This window comes from Corvus moneduloides, chromosome 3, assembly GCF_009650955.1.
Source record: "Corvus moneduloides isolate bCorMon1 chromosome 3, bCorMon1.pri, whole genome shotgun sequence".
Classification (NCBI taxonomy): domain Eukaryota; kingdom Metazoa; phylum Chordata; class Aves; order Passeriformes; family Corvidae; genus Corvus; species Corvus moneduloides.
The window spans coordinates 65,004,824-65,022,182 of record NC_045478.1 but is presented as its reverse complement, the minus strand read 5'-3'; the positions used below and the strand labels follow the sequence as shown (position 1 = coordinate 65,022,182).

General features: G+C 38.6%; 1 protein-coding gene across 1 annotated transcript in view; it reads left to right on the top strand.

Annotated features, from left to right (window-relative positions):
- Positions 1-17,359, top strand: part of PEX3 (peroxisomal biogenesis factor 3) — a 21,044-nt gene extending 3,685 nt beyond the window's left edge. Inside the window, exons 2-12 of the mRNA XM_032101981.1 lie at positions 4,503-4,634; positions 5,961-6,042; positions 9,646-9,689; positions 10,782-10,906; positions 12,243-12,309; positions 12,404-12,458; positions 13,328-13,484; positions 14,385-14,455; positions 15,298-15,420; positions 16,105-16,201; positions 16,588-17,359. Coding sequence (XP_031957872.1) covers positions 4,503-4,634; positions 5,961-6,042; positions 9,646-9,689; positions 10,782-10,906; positions 12,243-12,309; positions 12,404-12,458; positions 13,328-13,484; positions 14,385-14,455; positions 15,298-15,420; positions 16,105-16,201; positions 16,588-16,671 — 1,037 coding nt within the window. The 3' untranslated portion in view covers positions 16,672-17,359. The remainder of the gene's footprint in view (positions 1-4,502; positions 4,635-5,960; positions 6,043-9,645; positions 9,690-10,781; positions 10,907-12,242; positions 12,310-12,403; positions 12,459-13,327; positions 13,485-14,384; positions 14,456-15,297; positions 15,421-16,104; positions 16,202-16,587) is intronic.

Sequence of the window (17,359 nt, the reverse complement as noted above, 5' to 3'; positions counted from 1 at the left end):
TGGTTTTCAACCATAATGGGACAGTTGTATGGCTTGTATGTCACTTGATGCATGGCTTGCTTGAACATGAGGACAAACCACAACTTACGGAGCTGTCCGTGTCCTGGAAGGATGCAGGCTTCTGTGTGTCAGCACAATTTCTACATAATAAAATTCTTAAAACTGAAAATTTCCCTTCTGTTTTCCTGAGGTAAGTGTGGCAGTGAGGGCTGAGGTTACTTAGGGCTGTAAAAGAGGTTTCCTGAAAACCTGATGCCTCCTAGTTACCTATCCCACTCTTCTGCTCAGCCCTCCATTCCACCTGTGAAGAAAGGAAAGGGAGAGGGCTGAGCCCTTCCTTTTATGGGAAGCCATAAACTGTGTGATGTGAGAAATATCCTACCTGTTGGAGGCTACTAGATTGAACATGTAAGAGCCTGCAGACTTTGTAAACTTCTTCCATTACTTACATTAAGGTGGGAAGAGACTGTACAGTGCTACAGCCAAAGAGGGGTATGGAGACAAATTAGAGCATATTTATCTCAAATCAAAGTGTTGCTTCCACAGGATATGGGTGCTGTAGACCCCAGGGCACTCCCCAGCCAGCAACTAAAGCACCACAGAGCCTTTTCCTCACACACACATAGACACACAGACACACTCATCCCTCCCTGGTGGGATGAGGAGGAGAATCAGGCCTCACTGATGCCCAGCAGTCCCTGAGCAGTGCACCCCCTCTCCCCATTTGCGCCCCAAATTTTCCTGCTAACCATGACATCCTATGACGTGACATGTCCCTTGGATCTTTTGGGATCAGCTGTCCTGGCTGTCTTTCCTCCCAACTCCTTGTGACCCCCAGCCTCCTTGCTGGTGGGGTGGTGTGATAGGCAGAAAAGGCCTTGACTTTGTGTACTTTGCTCAGCAATTAGAAAAATATCTCTCTATTAGCAACACTGTTCCCAGCTACTATGAAGAAAACTCAATCCCAGCCAAATCCAGCACAGACAGCCCGTACAAATGTAAATACGTTTCTCTTTCTAGATCAATTGTAACACAGTATGAATTGTAGTTTGAGATCCTTACTGAGGTTCCTGTACTTGAAGGATCTGATATCAGCTGATGTAATCCTTGTTTTTATCACTCATCTTTTTCTGACTCCTCCAAATCAGATGTGTTGAGACTGTAGCATTTTGTATAGTTCCCATTTTGATAAAGATAGAAAAAGGCTTCCATAGGAATTATCTCATAGACAGTCTCACTATTTCTGAATTTTCTTAATTCCTGGTTTTGTATGAAACTTATGGGAAGATTTAGTATGAAGTTCCATCTATACAATAGTTTAGCTAATTAGGCATGAGTAAATCTTGCTGCTGCAGCTTTTTGCAGACCTCCTATCCCATACTGAGAGGTAAAATTAAGTTATATTAGTTATTACAAAAAGCTGGTGTTGACTTTGCATGTTTATAATGAGACTTTCAAAATACCAGCTTAGTTTTTTACAGGTTTGTTAGCTGACTTGACATCATGGCAGTTTTTGGATGTGGCTTTCTCTGGTCCTGCCTCCAGCTCCATGTGATGATGTTTTTGTGTGATGCATTCATTCTGGACTTCTTAGAAGAAGTCTGTATTATTGTCAAGTCCTCAGAATTAATGCAACATACTAATATAGATACACATGGTTGTCCTAAAGAAAAATGCAAACACCCATGCAAGCCAACCCCCCGGTTGGCAGCTCCTTGACATGTCTCATAAGCCAGAGTCTTGCAGAGGCTCTGCTGCTGTTGTCAGAAACGAGCGTAGTGGGCAGAAGTTCACTGTCACAACTGAGACTTGAATTTCACAAGTGAAGTGCTGCATCCTCCAGGCGACTTAGAGGCACTTACAAGCCAAGCAGTTGGTAACACAGATAGTCTGCTGCTGACAACCAAACCTCAAGATTGCTGTTGTTTGGTGGGTTTGCTAAGGCGGGTGGGTGGGTGGTGCGGCTTTTACCTTGGTTAACTAATGCATCGCATTCCAGAGAAGAGGATAATCCTGGATTAAGCAACATCTGTTAACAGTGGGTCAAAGTTATAGCTTAGTTCAGGGAAGGGAGGGAAAAATGAGACTTAGGAGCTGGTGTTGCATTGTTTTGGACAAGTGTTTTTTTCTGGAGACTCCTTGTTAAACCTGGGTGACTGCTGCTGCCCTGCTGTGCCCTCACCGGGCACGGCAGCTCTTAGTACAGCGTAGGCACACAGCTTTAACAATCAAGTGTTAAGCAATTAGCTGTCTCAATCTCAAAGCTGCTGCTCCAGTACATCACTCCAGGGCATGCACATGATTCTTCTTGAACTGTTTGCATGTCTGCTATGTCCTGTCTACATTCAGGAAGGGTATTTTTTTATACTTATGACTTTTCTCCCACAAAACCTGGAGTTAAAAGGATTTATTTTGGGGTGCAGAAAAGTAAACAAAACTAGTCATTTGGACAAATGACTATATGTTAATGTAATGTGAAAAATGTGGTGGGGTAAAATGATTGGAAATACCTTGTGTTCAAGAACTGATCACTAATGCTAAAAAAATTGTTTCTGTTCCAGTATATTAGCTGAAAAAAATAAGTAACCTGACAGTTGTATTCTGAATAGATATTCTTAGCAGGAATTGGTAACATTTTAGATGAAAATAATCTTGATTGTGAAGTCTCATTTTTGGTTAACAATTTAATGGTGAGATCACATTTGTCATATGTGGGCCCATAATAATAATATTAAAGTTTGCATCTAATGAAGTGAATATTCCATATGGCAAATGGTCAGTCTGCCTAAAGGCTGAAGTGAGGGAGAGATTTACCCATTTCTGTTTTATGAGGCTTTTGGGAAATGGAAGTGACTGTGGTTGTTCCAGACTGGTCTGGCTTGTAGTTGCCTATGAGCAAACATAATGCCAGTATGAATAGCTGGATTTTTTTACAACCATGGACATTGGAGCACAAAGTTGACAAGCCTTTTCAAGCACTGATGATAGTTTTGGAGAATATTTTGGAAGGTTTTAATAACCTAAAAAATGTAGCTGAATTCAAAATCTTGCCAGGTTTGGGTTTGTTTATGGGTTTTGTTTGTTTGGGGTTTTTTTTGTTTTTTGGGGGTTTTTTTAGTTTTTGTAGATTTGGTTTATAAAATTAATTTTGAAACTTCCGGCTTTCAGCAACTGTTAAATGCCTCATTTGTTCAAATACTGACTTCTAAATGTGAAAATTGAACTTTGAAGAAAACTTTGTGTGTTTACAACTTCAGAAAGTACTTTGAGGAAAAAAATTTAAAAATACTTGATTTGTTATTCAGATTTCTTCTGTGTGCCATTATTGACCTGACAGATTTGGAGCTGGCTCTCTGTAGATGAGTTTCAGTAATCAGAGTATTAGTCCACACAGAGAAAAGATTATTAACTTGTACAATAGTCTTTTTGCATGGGTTTGTTCCTCCCTTGTCTCCATCCCCTCTCCAAACCTTTCATGAGAGAGCATAGGAAGTGCTTGTTGCACACCTAAGTAGGTAACTGCTGCTGCCAGTGCATATGGGAGGCAGCAGATGAACCTGACACACGGGAGGTGCTATAAGAAGGCCCAGGTGGAGGGGGAGAAATTAATGGAAAGCAACTTAGAGTGGGCAAAGGTGCTGAGGATAAGCCTAGAAGGTGTAGTGGTGTCTTGAGGAATGGCTTAGAAAAGGGAGCAGAGATGAGGAAAGATGGGAAGAGGGCTGTGGGCAGCCTGGATAGATATCTGAACCCGTGGTGATGTGGGACAGGCGGTTGGGGGAAACTGCAGAGGGATGTAGGTTGGAAGAGGTGAAAATGCAAAGCAAAAATTTTTGGTCTGTCTTTATGGAAACAAAGATTCATAATGAGGGCGAAGAGGGATGGTCAGACTCTCAAGAGAAGAAGAGTGTGGCTGGAAAGTAGGAACCAGGTGTGGTAAAAAAAGAGGAGCCACAGTCAAGCCCCCTTGAAGCTAAGGTTCTTCCTACAGAAGTTTCAAGACCAAATGAAGGAAGTGTTGATCTATAAGATTTTTCTCTTACATGATCTTTAGTACTTGAGTTTTATCTCTAACTTCTGCTAATTTTAGAAATATATCTTTTAAAAAATTCAATTTTTCATCCATCTCTAGGCTTATGCATTTCTGTTTGTTTTCTCTATTCTTTGTTTTTCTTACCCTACATTGTTTCTCTTTTTCGTTTCAGTCTCTTCTGTACTAGTTGTTCACATTGCAGTAGTACCAAAAATGTCCTCTGTGAATGGCAAGATACCTCTATCAGGAAAGTTTCTTCTGATTCAAGTCATTAGCCTTGACATTTTAATTAATTTTGAAAACATTCTTTCTGAGTATTTCTTTGTCAATAATTATTAAAATACTCAAGACCCTCATATCCAAAAAAAAACCCCACTATGCACCCTTATGCTTTAAAATCGAAGAAAAAGGGTTAAGGGACCTTTCTCACTTTTTAAAAGCACCTTCTAATATGGATATTTCTCTGTAGGAGTCTATTTACTGGGAAAATATGGGCAGAAGAAAATCAGAGAAATCCAAGAACGAGAGGCAGCTGAGTACATCGCCCAAGCACGAAGGCAGTACCATTTTGAAAGTAATCAGAGGACGTGCAATATGACAGGTAAGATAAGGAAAAAGCTACTGTTCTCAAAAAGGGGGAGGTGTTCAGGGATTTATGCTACATATTGTCAGGATGGAAGAGGAATAAGAAATGTAGGTAAATTCAAAATCTTAATTAAATACTGGTGCATAAATAGAGTTGTTTTGCAAATAAAGAGAGTCTGAAGAGTAGAGGATTAAAGGGATCTTAGGGGACATCTGAACTCTTACACATCAATACACATACAAGTACACATGCAGGTTACAATTTTTTTGTCACTTCAGGATCCTTTTGCGTTAATCTGCATGTGGTGTTGAGGTCTGAAATAGCACTCAGATTCAAACAATACTGAATTTACAGCAGGATTGTTTTATTCATTTTAGCACATTGTTAGTAAGCAACATGGAGAACTTGCTGGGTAATTTTTAATAAGAAGCACATCAGCCCATCAGTTTCCTACTCAGTTAGAAGGTACCTTACTAGCCGGAGAGCAGAAAGTGAAAGTACTTACAGCACCAGTCTTAAGATTTTTGGAAAGGAGATGACAGAGAAGAGTTTTAAAAAATTCCTTGCCATTGTAAATACAGGCCATTCAAAACTATTTTTATTAAACAAATTAGGCAGCATTTTCTTTTTCTGTTGAAATTTGTAATGGCTTCTTGGGTGGCTGTAAGTTCAACCTGTTTACCCTGAACGATTGGTATTTAATTTTCATCTTCTCCATTTTGTACTGCTGGGAGTGATCTTGCTGCAAGGACTAAGTTTTTGTTTGCCGTTCTTTGTACAAAGTATCTTGTGTTTGGCAGCATGCATTCCTGACAAGATTTTTCATACTTTGTTCTTATTATTTATCATGTTTTTTATTTCCTGTTCCATCATGTAACAGCCGATCAGACATTGTTCTGAAAGTAAAGCATTTTTTCCCACTAGCTTTCTCTCATTTAGAACATACCTTCCTCCAGTTCTCATCAGACAAAATAAACCTCAGATCTTTTTCTTCTCACTGGGAGAAATGCAGCAGTGTAGGTTTTCAGCCAATTTTTTTCTGGGGAGTTGGAGGCATGTATATGCAGGATGTGAGTACACATTTGCATCTCGAGCCAGTAAAACCACATGGCCATGTAAGAGCAGCATTGTGCCCCAGCTTGTGAGAGGGACACAGGTTACTGCACTTCTGAGTACTCCTGGGATTTCCTATTTCACTTGTTCTCCCAGTTTTGCTTGTTGAGCAATGGGATGTACATCCTATAGCACCTGTTCAGTGTGAGCTGAGGATGGGTTTATGATGGGGTTTTTCTTGTTGATGTTGACAGGTTTTGTTGTTCGGTTTTCTTCTTTTAATAACAGTACTGTCAATGCTCCCAACATTGAAGGATGCCTTAATGCATCAGTTAAACTCTGAGAGTCTCACATCTCTTCTTAAAAATAGGTAAGACTGTTTTAAATGCATTGAACTCCACTTGTTTTGATGACAAGTTTTTTTCAAATTATATAATGTAGAGAACATGCAGAATTTTGGTTCAGTGTCCCATTGACTCATTAGTCTTAAGGTATTTTGAAATCACTATGTAAATATTTTGTCATGTTAGTTGTATTTTGATAGGTATGGCTGGCATTTTCCAAAAATTACAGGAAATAATACCTCCTTTAAGGTGCTGCAGTGAGAGCCATGTTTTTTGTTGAAGTGGGTGTAAGATAGGTAGATAAAAGTACTTAGAGGATCTAGTCCTCTAAACAGAACAGAATATTTTGTGTGAGTTGTTGATGTTGTGTTTGTAAAAATGTTTATGTAATCTTACCAAGTTCAGACATGAGTAGTAGTGGAAAGTATCCAAGATGAGATTGAAAAGGCATGTAAGTGATGAGAAGTAATTTTTTAAATTTTATTTTTGAAGTAGAACTAATAGGGACATGTCATACATTAACAGAAACGCTTCCCTGTCAGAAAACATCTTGGAATTCCTTACAACTGCAGGAACAAATAGCCTATTTTTAAATACGTAAAGTGCATAATGGCGTACCTTAAATGTAAATTGCTTGGCATATGGCACAGAGTAAAAGTATTATGTAGGCAGTTAACACAGGATTTCTGACTCACTCTAGACTGTCTTTCTAGTTTACCTCCCACTAGTTTATTTATACACCTATAACTTCAGCTGTCCAGCATTTAATAGGTTACGTATTCAGTCACTGTTTTTTTCAGTCCAAAAACTTCCACAGCAGAGCAGCGTGATTTAAAGGGGGAATTGCAGCCTGAATGATGTTTTTGTAATAAACTATCTGAGGATTTGCAACTGTTACTGAATAGTATTTACCCCAAACAATGAGGAATTGGGAAAGGTCAATTCTAATGATATAAATGTATTTATCATAATAGAAGTCTTATTCAATGAAAAAATTAAACTGAATGAACAAAAGAGCTTGTGGATCACCACATATGTCATCAGAACTGTGCAGCAAGTAGTCTGCAACAGTTTGTAATCCTTTGTTCAGTGGTGAAGACATATGATACCTTAGTTTGTTCTCTGTAGTAAGCATTCTTTTATCAAAATACACCTGCTATGTCTAACTTTTTTGACCAGTTGAAACAGTCACAGGATACAATGATGCACCTCTGAATTCCCACAATCCTAGTGAAAATAGAGATTAAGCTTTTTTCTTGTTATTGGTATGCACTTATGAAAACAGAATTTTTTTTTAATGCTTGTTATATCAACATTCGGTAAGCATGGATGACCATTTAGAGTGTATCTTACAGTGGAATTTGTGTCTTAATGCTTCTTATTTTGGCTTACACTGAGAAAGTTTTAACTGGATGCTTGAAAGTTTTGAACTGAAATGTAGGGAGGGGGTTGTGAAGGTACAGATAATGGAATCAGCCATCAAAGCTCACTCCACTTTGAAGTGATTCTTTGAAGAAGCTCTGCTACGCATGGAGGTATAGATTTCTTTGCTTTCCACTTCCATTTGAGAAGATCAGTCAAATGTCTCCAGACCTTTAAGTGCTGTTGTTGTTGAATATACAAAAGAGCAGATGTAGAGATTTACCTTTCTTAATGTCCCTGAAGATGTATTATTTTTCTCACATAATCTGTGGTGTGGCTTAACATGTTATGGATCTATATTATCATATATTACAGGTAGGTAATAATCTTTAACTTAAAATCCATTCAATTCCTTAAATTTGGGGTGGCCAGGGATGTAAGGAGGCTGAAGTCTTCTGGCTTCTAGAGAAATTTTTGAAGAGGGAACAGCATCCAAGACCACAGATACTCTTGCTCGGTCTGTCCTCCTCTTTTTAGAGCCCAGTGATTGGATAAGATAAGGTGAAGTCCCTGCTTCTGCAGCCTTGCAGATGTTGCTCATCTACCACCTCTTCAGCACTTAGCTTTATTCCAAACCTCTGGTTTCTGTTTGCATTGTCCTTTGCTTTCGTAGCAAGTAATGGCCTTCCAAATAAATAAACATGAAGTAAAAGTTGAGTTTTTAGTAGCAGCTGAGTCTTAGTAAATTGCAGGAGATGAAGACTGAACAAATAATTTATACTGTTAGGCTTAATATTTGCAGGCTTCAACTGCTATCTGGCTGCTGCCTTACCCTGTAAGGAGAAGCTCCGTAAGCATGAGCTCTAGGAAATGTTTTGATGTAAAATGTGCAAGTGTAGTTGGCTGATGATGTATTGGCTTCTCTGTCTCTCTTCATTCTGCATGGAGAACTTACCCCTGATAAGTAACAACTATAGCTTTGAGTCCCATTATATGTTTTATGTATAGAAATACTACAGTATTTTTTACGAAGTCCTTCCTTTGTTTTGCTTTAGCAAAGCTTTAAAAACCTGCACAGAGTAGCTTGTGAAAAGCGTGCAAATTGGTTTTGTGTTTGCCGTGGGTCCTTGTATCTCTTTCAGCTATTGTTTATTTAATCTCTCTAATTTTTAGAGTTGTAGATAATAGTTTATTCACATTATTTGATAGTGGTGAACTTAAAAATTCTTTGTGTAAGTGATAGAATGTTCAAACTACTGCCAAAGTGCACCTGTTGTGCCTGTAAAGAGAAATGATTTCTAGTGAGAAGTGCTGGGGTTTGGGAGTTTTTTTGGTGAACTAGGTTACTGTAAAGTATAGGTTAATTTGAACTCTTGGCTCTAAATATTTAAGTGTTAATTCTGATCCTGAGAAATTAGCAAAGGTTTCCCTAAATGACTTTTACAATGTATGTCTTCCACAATAGACAAACTGTAGCCATTCTTTACTGACAGTGCTTAACAGGTGAGAATGGCTGGTGAAAATTTTGGATGTTAGCTTGCTCTTATTCCTGCTACTGCTGCTGTGTTGCTATGATTACCTCTGGATAGTAGTTATAAATATGCAGTGTACTTCAGGCAGGTGTATCTATGCAATTGACAGTCTTGCGTTGTTGACTGCAGAACATAAACTTCTAGGAACTGGTCAGGTCAAAGAAGTGAACACACCTCAACAAAAGAGAAAAGATCAACATGTATTGGTGTGGACGGTGCAAGACTTCCTTTCCACAGATGGTTGTGATCTCTTTGGTTTTTGATGATCAAATATAAACTTTAAACACGTCAGGCAATGGTAATTCTTGCAAGAAAGTAGGAAATAGAAATTCTGATCCTGCATTTATTATACACAGGAAGTCCTGCTGGACTGAGTCTACATTAAGTACATAGAGAGTCAAGGCCCCAGAAAAGACCAGTTTATACCATCAGTGGCTTTTTCTGACTGCATACTGTAGTAACTCAGAACTGATCATGTAAGTGTGTAATTGACATCACTAAATGCTACATTTCTAGATCAAGGTTTGAATATCTTTTCCGTGCCTTTATAGTGTGTTGTTTATATACTGCTTTCTTGAACAAGGCCTTTCTTGAACGAGATATAGACCTGGATATTATTTGAATAATTATGGTAGCTAAATAAGCTCGCCTTAGAGCACTGCTGTGTCATTTAACATACTTGTTAATTTCCAAGTAAAATATAATTCTTAATATTTCCATTTATTTTTCCCACAGGCCAGCAAACAAGTTAGAAATATGGGAGGATTTAAAGATAATAAGTAAGTGGAAATGAAAGATTACATCTGCATAATTATTTAGCTTAGATTTAAAATGTCTTTTACACCATTTAAAACAACTTTACACTGGGTTGTTTCAGTAGATATGAAGATAGTGTAACACACATGGCAAACCTCCTCCCTGCCCCTGCACCCCCAAAGGCTTTTCATGAAGGAACTTTTCTTAGCCCCATGGGAAGTTAGAAGCTCAGAGACGAAGGTGAAGAATTTCATTTGCCTTCCTGCTACTCTACTCAGTGAAACTTTGTGAGACCTTTCTGTGCCATTGCAATAAAATGAAACTAGTTTCAGAAATTCTGTGCTGGATGTAGTAGAAATTCAATCAGAAATGTAGGCCAGCCCTTACATGGCCAGCAGTTCCCTTTTTTTGAACCTGTTGGAGAGAACCGCTACAGCAGTGGTCGTGAAACCTTTGCATCATCTTTGTATTTATTGGCTGATGGAAGCAGCGGAAGAGAAGGAAAAAGTAAACTCAGATAACTATGCAGTGAAATACTACTTTTGGTTTTTTCTCCTTTTCATAACACCTTTACAAATCCTACTTTTGATCTGAATCCTTTCTTCCCATCTCTGTATCTATTCATGATGCTTCTTCTCTACACCCTCATTGCCTACTGGCTGGTAGCTGATGCTCATTTTAATTTTCCTCCTTTAGATCTTAGCTGCTTCTGTCTTAGGTAACTTTTTTGACAAGATGCAGTTGGGTCCGAATTGCATGATGAGGGCTAACATAGACTGTGTATTTCCTGGCCTAATGAAGAAAGATGATTTTGACACTAAACATTTTCCTTCTGGAAAAACTTGTATGATTTTTATTTTCTCAACATAACTTGTGTAATGTGCAAAATAATATTAATATAGGACTTTAAATGGGACACTTTAGATGTAGATCCAGCACATTAGACTCATGACCATCTTGGGTATGTGTTGTGAAAACGTGTTATGACAACCAGTGAGAGAAATGTGACTGCATATTTAAAAGTCATCAGCACTTGTGAGTCTTGGAGAGCACTCTCTCCCTTGACTCATCCCCATTTCCCTGACTTTGCAGTTACTCTGTTCTGTCTTTCCAAGGTTTCACACGAAGTATTGTCGCTGTGTACAGCACCTGTATGCTGGTGGTTCTCTTGCGGGTCCAGTTAAACATCATCGGCGGTTACATCTACCTGGATAACGCCGCGCTTGGCAAGAACGGCACAGTAAGGGTCTTGTTTTGTTTCAGAGGTAGCACTTGCACTTCCTTGGAAGGGAAAGGATTATTTGGTGAGATAAAAAGGGCATAGCTTAGGAGTATTGGAATGAAACCAAGGGTGCTTACAAGAGTGGGGTACATGCAAGTATTACTGGCAGTATGATATATTGATGTCCTTTGACAGGATCTAAATTTGGATGATGTGGTGATACTGTTGCTTACCTGAATACCTGCAATATTGAAGAATACCTTTTGTCTGCATTTGTCTTGCTTGAAAAAGGCTTCTTTCTATCTGAACATGAAATTATTTCTTTGCTTTAATTTTTTGTGAAATGGTAATATTGTGTGAATGATCTGTGTGAATATGTAAGCAAAAGTATATGTATTATTAGGTCTTCCTAGTACATACATTAATTCCTCCAGTTAAATTTTTCTGAGATTAAAGAAGAAAAACGTTGTCTTTGAAATTTTGGCTATTTGGTTTAACTCCAAAAGGCCATCTATCTAAATGTCTGTTGGTGGGGGCAAGCAAGGTGGAAGACCTGTATTTTGTTGATGTGGTGTATCACTGCTCAATAAAAATAGATTAATCCCACTGTAAGGAAGTACCTGTTGTAGGGAGTGGGACCTGCAAATTGCTGGATGGCATATCTAAAAATAATGGATACAAGCTGATTAGTTCTTATCTGCCCCCCGTGATAGCTCCTGCTGAGAGTCAAGGAACAGCAGCATGTCAAGGCAGGATGGAGAAAAGCTTTCATTAGGAAGGCCAGAGTTGACTGAGGTCATGCTTCATTTTGTAAAACCTGAAAAAGCTGTTTTAGAAGGGCAAGATGAGTTTGGACTAGAAACATGTTTCCTTTCTGTTAGTTTCTCAATAGAGAAGTGGGTTGACAGGGTCAACTCTGAAGCATTCCATTGGGACAAACTGGAATCCTGTCTTGGTTTCTGGAAGCTTCTTTTCTGTCCGATAAGCTTTTGTTAGGTTTCAGCATAAATAACTAATCCACTAGATTTAATTTCTGGGGTGGTGGAGGGTCTAGTTTCACCTGCAATGCAGGTTTTTAAGAGACTTTCCTGTATATGAATGAAAAGTGAAAGATTTTTCTGAGCCACTGAAGATGAGAGATCTGTATAGGTTTGAAGAAAAGAATGCCAAAGGACTTAGGACAGACCTGGGGGTTGACAGGCAAGAAGAGTCAGTACAGAGTTGAAGAGAGTGGGGGAATGTTTTTGCTGAAGAGTATTACAAAGATTAAGGAAATGATTTTTGAAATTATTTTTGCATTGTTCTCTACTGTTGACATGTTACATAACTGTTGGGTTTTTTTTTTCCTCCACAGACACCACTAGCTCCCCCTGAAGTTCAGCAGCAATATTTATCAAGCATTCAGCACCTTTTAGGAGATGGTATGGTGCTTATTATGAGCTAACTACACTTACAAAATTCTTTTTTTGAGACTTGAACAAATCATTAGAATAATTTTTACTTTCTTCCTTTTAGGACTGACTGAGTTGATAACTATTGTTAAACAAGCTGTGCATAAAGTTTTTGGAAGGTAAGAGCCTGTATTTCTCTGTGGCTAGCTTTTAAGTTTTATTGTGATGACTGTTCCCAAAACAGTTTTATTAGAACTGGGTGGGGAAAGCAGGCACATTGACTTTTTCAAAACGATGCTTTTATTGTAGCAAGCTGTCTGCCAGTGCAAATCCATGTAGCTGATTGGAATCTTGTTACTTGTGAACATGTATGGCAGCCGGTGAGCCTGTGGTACAAGGGACAAAGAGAGTCCACTGGTGGGACAGTCCCTAGTATCAAAGAACCTCCCCAGGTTAGGGTGACAGAAAAGGCTTCCCCAAGATGCTCTGCTTTGGTATGTTAATGTACCCCAGTTCTGCTTCCCTGGTTGGCCCGTTCGCCTCCCTGCCCCTTTGTGCCTTTTGTGTCCCATGCCCTAGAAGGTTCTCCACCCAGGTTTCCCCCATTGGCCCTTGCCCCATCAGCACTCCCTCAGACTTTCCCATTGGCTCCCATTCCCCGGTCCTGCCTGTGTACTGCCCCTGTGCCCTCAGACCGTTGGTCCCTGATGCTCTCCCTGCTCCCGTTTATAAACCTGGACCTTCCCGTGTTCTTTGTCCCTGGAACCCTTCATGAGGGTGGCTGCATTAAACTCCTCCCGTGGAACCCCATACAAAGTCCCTTCCCAGCTCTTTGTCGTCAACCCATTTTCTGGAGCTATCCATGCGTGTGTGAGTGCATGGTGCTCCTGCCAAGCGCTTTGCTAAGGAGGTGCTCTTAGGAAGGTGGCGGCACCTCACTCTCCAGCACCGACAAGCCGCCGGAGATGGCGACAAACATGTTCTTGGTAGAAGGAGAAAGCAGCGTTACTCATTTTGCAATCAGTACTGTAGTCTTTTTCCTTTCCAGTATTTCCCTTAAGCAGACCCTGTCTCTTCTGGAGCTGGAACAGAAACTTAAGGATATCAGGGAAGTAGTGGAACATAAAGATTTGGATCAGATTGCATCGTACTCTCCCTTATGTCATTATCTGATGCCAGATGAAGAAAACCCCTTGGCTAGCCAGGTACTTGATTCAGTTCCTTTCACCTACCTTTTTTCATTCTGTATTTTTATTTGGGTTTTTTTTTGGAGAAGGAAGGGTGCATAACAGTCCTCTAGTGACCATGGCATCTGTGTCTTTAATAAATGGCAAAGCCTCTTCCGTCATAAATCAAGTGTCTTTATCTCTTTAATCTAGGCACAGTTGTATTTTCTTCAGATTTGACAGAAAACAAGTGTCACCCTCAGAATGTCAGCTTTGTGCTCAGAAATGCAGCCCAGTTAATGCCTTTAGCCCATGACAGAAGCTGTGACACAGCACAGCTTAGCTCAGCCCTAAGCTAAATTGTATCACCTGCACTTGAGTACCAGCGAAGTTCACGGAGTGTTGGAGCATCTTGGCTCGTGCACAAGAGAATGGTGTGCTGGAGTCCTTTGATGCTTTGGGCTGAAAAAGGAACAGGAGTCAAGAGAAAAGTGTATCTAATCTCAGCTGTAACATTAATTTCTTAATTTTGTGAAGGTGTTTGTCTCCATCCACACCACAGGCTGGAGAAAACTCATTCTTCAGTTGGTATTACACTGGTATAATGAGGAAACCTGAGCTTCAGCATGTGACTACATGCACTTATTCCTTTAACTTAAGCTGATATGCTGCATTTAATTCAGTATTGAAGGTCAGAATTGGAAAGATGACTTGCTCAAATAGTTTGGTATTCCTGCTAGTATTGGTTTTTAGTTAAAAAAAAAATCCTACAGTGACCATTTAAAACACAAATTATAGAGAATCTGATTTACAACAGTATTTTCTTTTATATATCACTTGTACATCTTGACTTAATTCCGTGATACTCAACTTTTCTATTTCTGCTCTTACAGTTGCTGATGGCACTTACTAAATAATATCTGTCTTTGGTTTCTCTAGGCCTGTGGACTCACAGAAAGAGACATTGCTACAATTAAATTACTGAATGAAACTAGAGATATGCTAGAAAGGTATAGAGAAATATTCAGTATTCACATTAAACTCCTCCTGAAAACTTATTTATGTAAGACAATTACTTGCATATAAAAAGCTGACAACTTTTCATTTGAGAAATGTGGCCATTCTGAATTAAATTTTTTGTATTTATCAGTTGTAGGTTGGGATTTTCAAAATTCATGAGCTCTGAAACTTTTTAAGAAATAATGCTGCCTTAACAAGATACCCAGGATGTCCTTGACAGTCAGACCTATTCTCTCTTCCTCACATGCTCTGTAGTTATGTAGGAACAGAGAAGTACTTCTCTTCTGCTAAAGCAGGGTAAATGGAGAGTAATTTTATTGGATTTACTTGCTTTAATAAAGTGAACACCGGTATTGGCTTATTGGAATTTATTTTTAATGCATGGTTTTGAGGGTGGTTGTATGTGCCCTTTTACCAGAGAGCTGGTAAAAATGAGGCTTTTATAATAAAGGTAGGATATGAGGGAAATGAGACAAGTGTCAAACTATTCTTACCATTTATAAGGTATTGGTATTACCAATGGTAAAGCTATTACCATTGCCAGGGATGGGGGGCACTTTTAGGATCAGTCCCTTCTATGTTATTACTTAATAAGAAATAGAAGTGAGGAATGCTTTAGGTTTATCTGCGTTTTAGTAATCTTAGGGTAGAGTTCAGGTTGTTGAGGGAGCTGGTGTTTAATGAGGTGGCAGTGCTAGTGGCATTTGTCTGGCTCACACATCACCTCTGAGGGGAGGCACACCTGTAGCACTGAATACTTGCAGGGCTTGTTAGTTTAAAAAAAATAAAACCCAGAAATAAAATCTTTTTTTCTATTATTCTTTATTCTCAGTCCAGACTTCAGTACAGTTTTGAGCACATGTTTAAATAGAGGATTCAGTCGACTGCTGGACAATATGGCAGAGTTTTTTAGACCTACTGAAAAGGACCTTTCTCAAAACAGCTCTGTAAATAGGTAAGAGGGAGCCAAAGCACCCATGGAGCTTTAGGTTTCACTGGTGTGCAGATAAAATGCAGTAACATTCAGGATTTTCTACATCCTCCTAGAAGACTGTTTAAAAATAGCTTTTGTTTTCGAGTTAACTGGTTTTAAGCAGTGTGGTGAGGGCATTACAAATCCAAAAGCTGAGTTCAAATCCTTGAAATACTATTTCTCAAATACTAAAATTAAAACCTTGAATGATAACTGGATTTATGTATGTTTATTTTAGTAACTATTGGCTTTCAGATAGTTATGTTTTAATTTAAATATATACTATTTACATCACTTAAAATACCCCGAAGTCTAGTTTGGCTATCTGTCTAAGCCTGGTTTAGTTTGAAATAGCGTGAAATTGTAGACTGGCACTTCTATGACCTGTCTACTTATACACACATGTGAAGACTGGCTAAACCATAATTCTCTTGCATGAGAAGCAAGTGTGAAACAGTGCAATAGGAACATGAACTGGAATTTGAATTGGTACTTCCCTATATAAAAGGAAAGGTTTGATATGGAGAAAAAACCCTTCATCCATAAATTTTAGTTTGCAGTCTTACAATTCTTCCTTTTTAAGTGGTAATTACTTAGAATTCTATAATCACAGTTTAGTGGCTTCATCTATGTCAGAGCAAGTCAATATTTTTTGTTCTTTCCTAGTCTTTCCAGTGTCAGTCTTCCTTTAGCCAAGATAATTCCCATAATAAATGGACAGATCCATTCAGTATGCAGTGAAACACCCAGTCACTTTGTTCAGGTAAGAATCTGCCTTATTTACAATATCCCAAGTAAAATCTTGAAATTAAGGTTGTATATTTCTTTTTAATAATTCTGTTTCATTTCAGTGGCTTTACAAAAAATTGAAAACAATTGCCATAACAAACTTTTTGTCAATTTGTATCTTCCAAAAATACACTGTTTTTCTAGAACTTCTTCCTTCTGCTGAACTGTGCAGAAGCACAAACTTCTTGTCTTGTCTTAGTTTTACTTGCAGGTCTGCTCATAAACCTTTCTAAAGTAAGAAATTCGTGTTGTGCCTGTGGGAGTACCAGGTGTTTTTCTTAGGAATTCTGTACTACAGCACAGGCAGGATAGGGGGGAATGCGTTTAATTAAGGAAGTTTATTTTTTACATTTCTTCCAGGACCTGTTGATGATGGAACAAGTGAAAGATTTTGCTGCTAATGTTTATGAAGCTTTTAGTACCCCTCAGCAACTAGAGAAATGACCTGCACATTTTTACAAATAGGTGGTGTATATATAACAAATCCCTGGCGACTACTGATTTTATAATGGTGTAGGAGTGGCAGACCAGAAGAGCACTCTGAGGAAAGTGGGAGTGAGCACATATTTTCTTCTAACAGAATTATGTTTCATCCATTAAAAATTTGTTGAAAGAAACATTGTAAGTGAACACTTTTCTATTAAAAAAGTGGTTAAACTCTTCTGTAATTCACTGGGTTGTTTTTATTGCATCTAAAAGGCATCTGGTGGCAGTATTACAGCAAGTTACTAAAAAACCCATTCGTTTGCCTGGGGTGTGTAAGTTTTGGGAAGAACTAATGACAGTGATCTAAGAATAGCACAGAGCAGCAGAATGAAGTAATGTTTTTTTCCTCTTCTTCCTCCAGATTTTTCTTTCTATAAAGTAAATCTTTTTCCCCTTAACTTTACAAATCTTGTTCCAAAGTCTTTCATTCTTCAGAAAGCCTTTGCCAATGGATGCATGTTCTTCTTGAACGAGCTGGGGGTCTGCTCTCTCTGTTACTTAATGCTAAAGGAATGTGGTTTTTCAGATGTTCTCTTGTTTATGCTGTTCAAACAGCTACACTGTACACATTACCTTGTAAATATTTTATCTTAATTTGTATTAATTTTGAGCCCAAGTGTCTGTATTGTAATAAAATATTTTAATG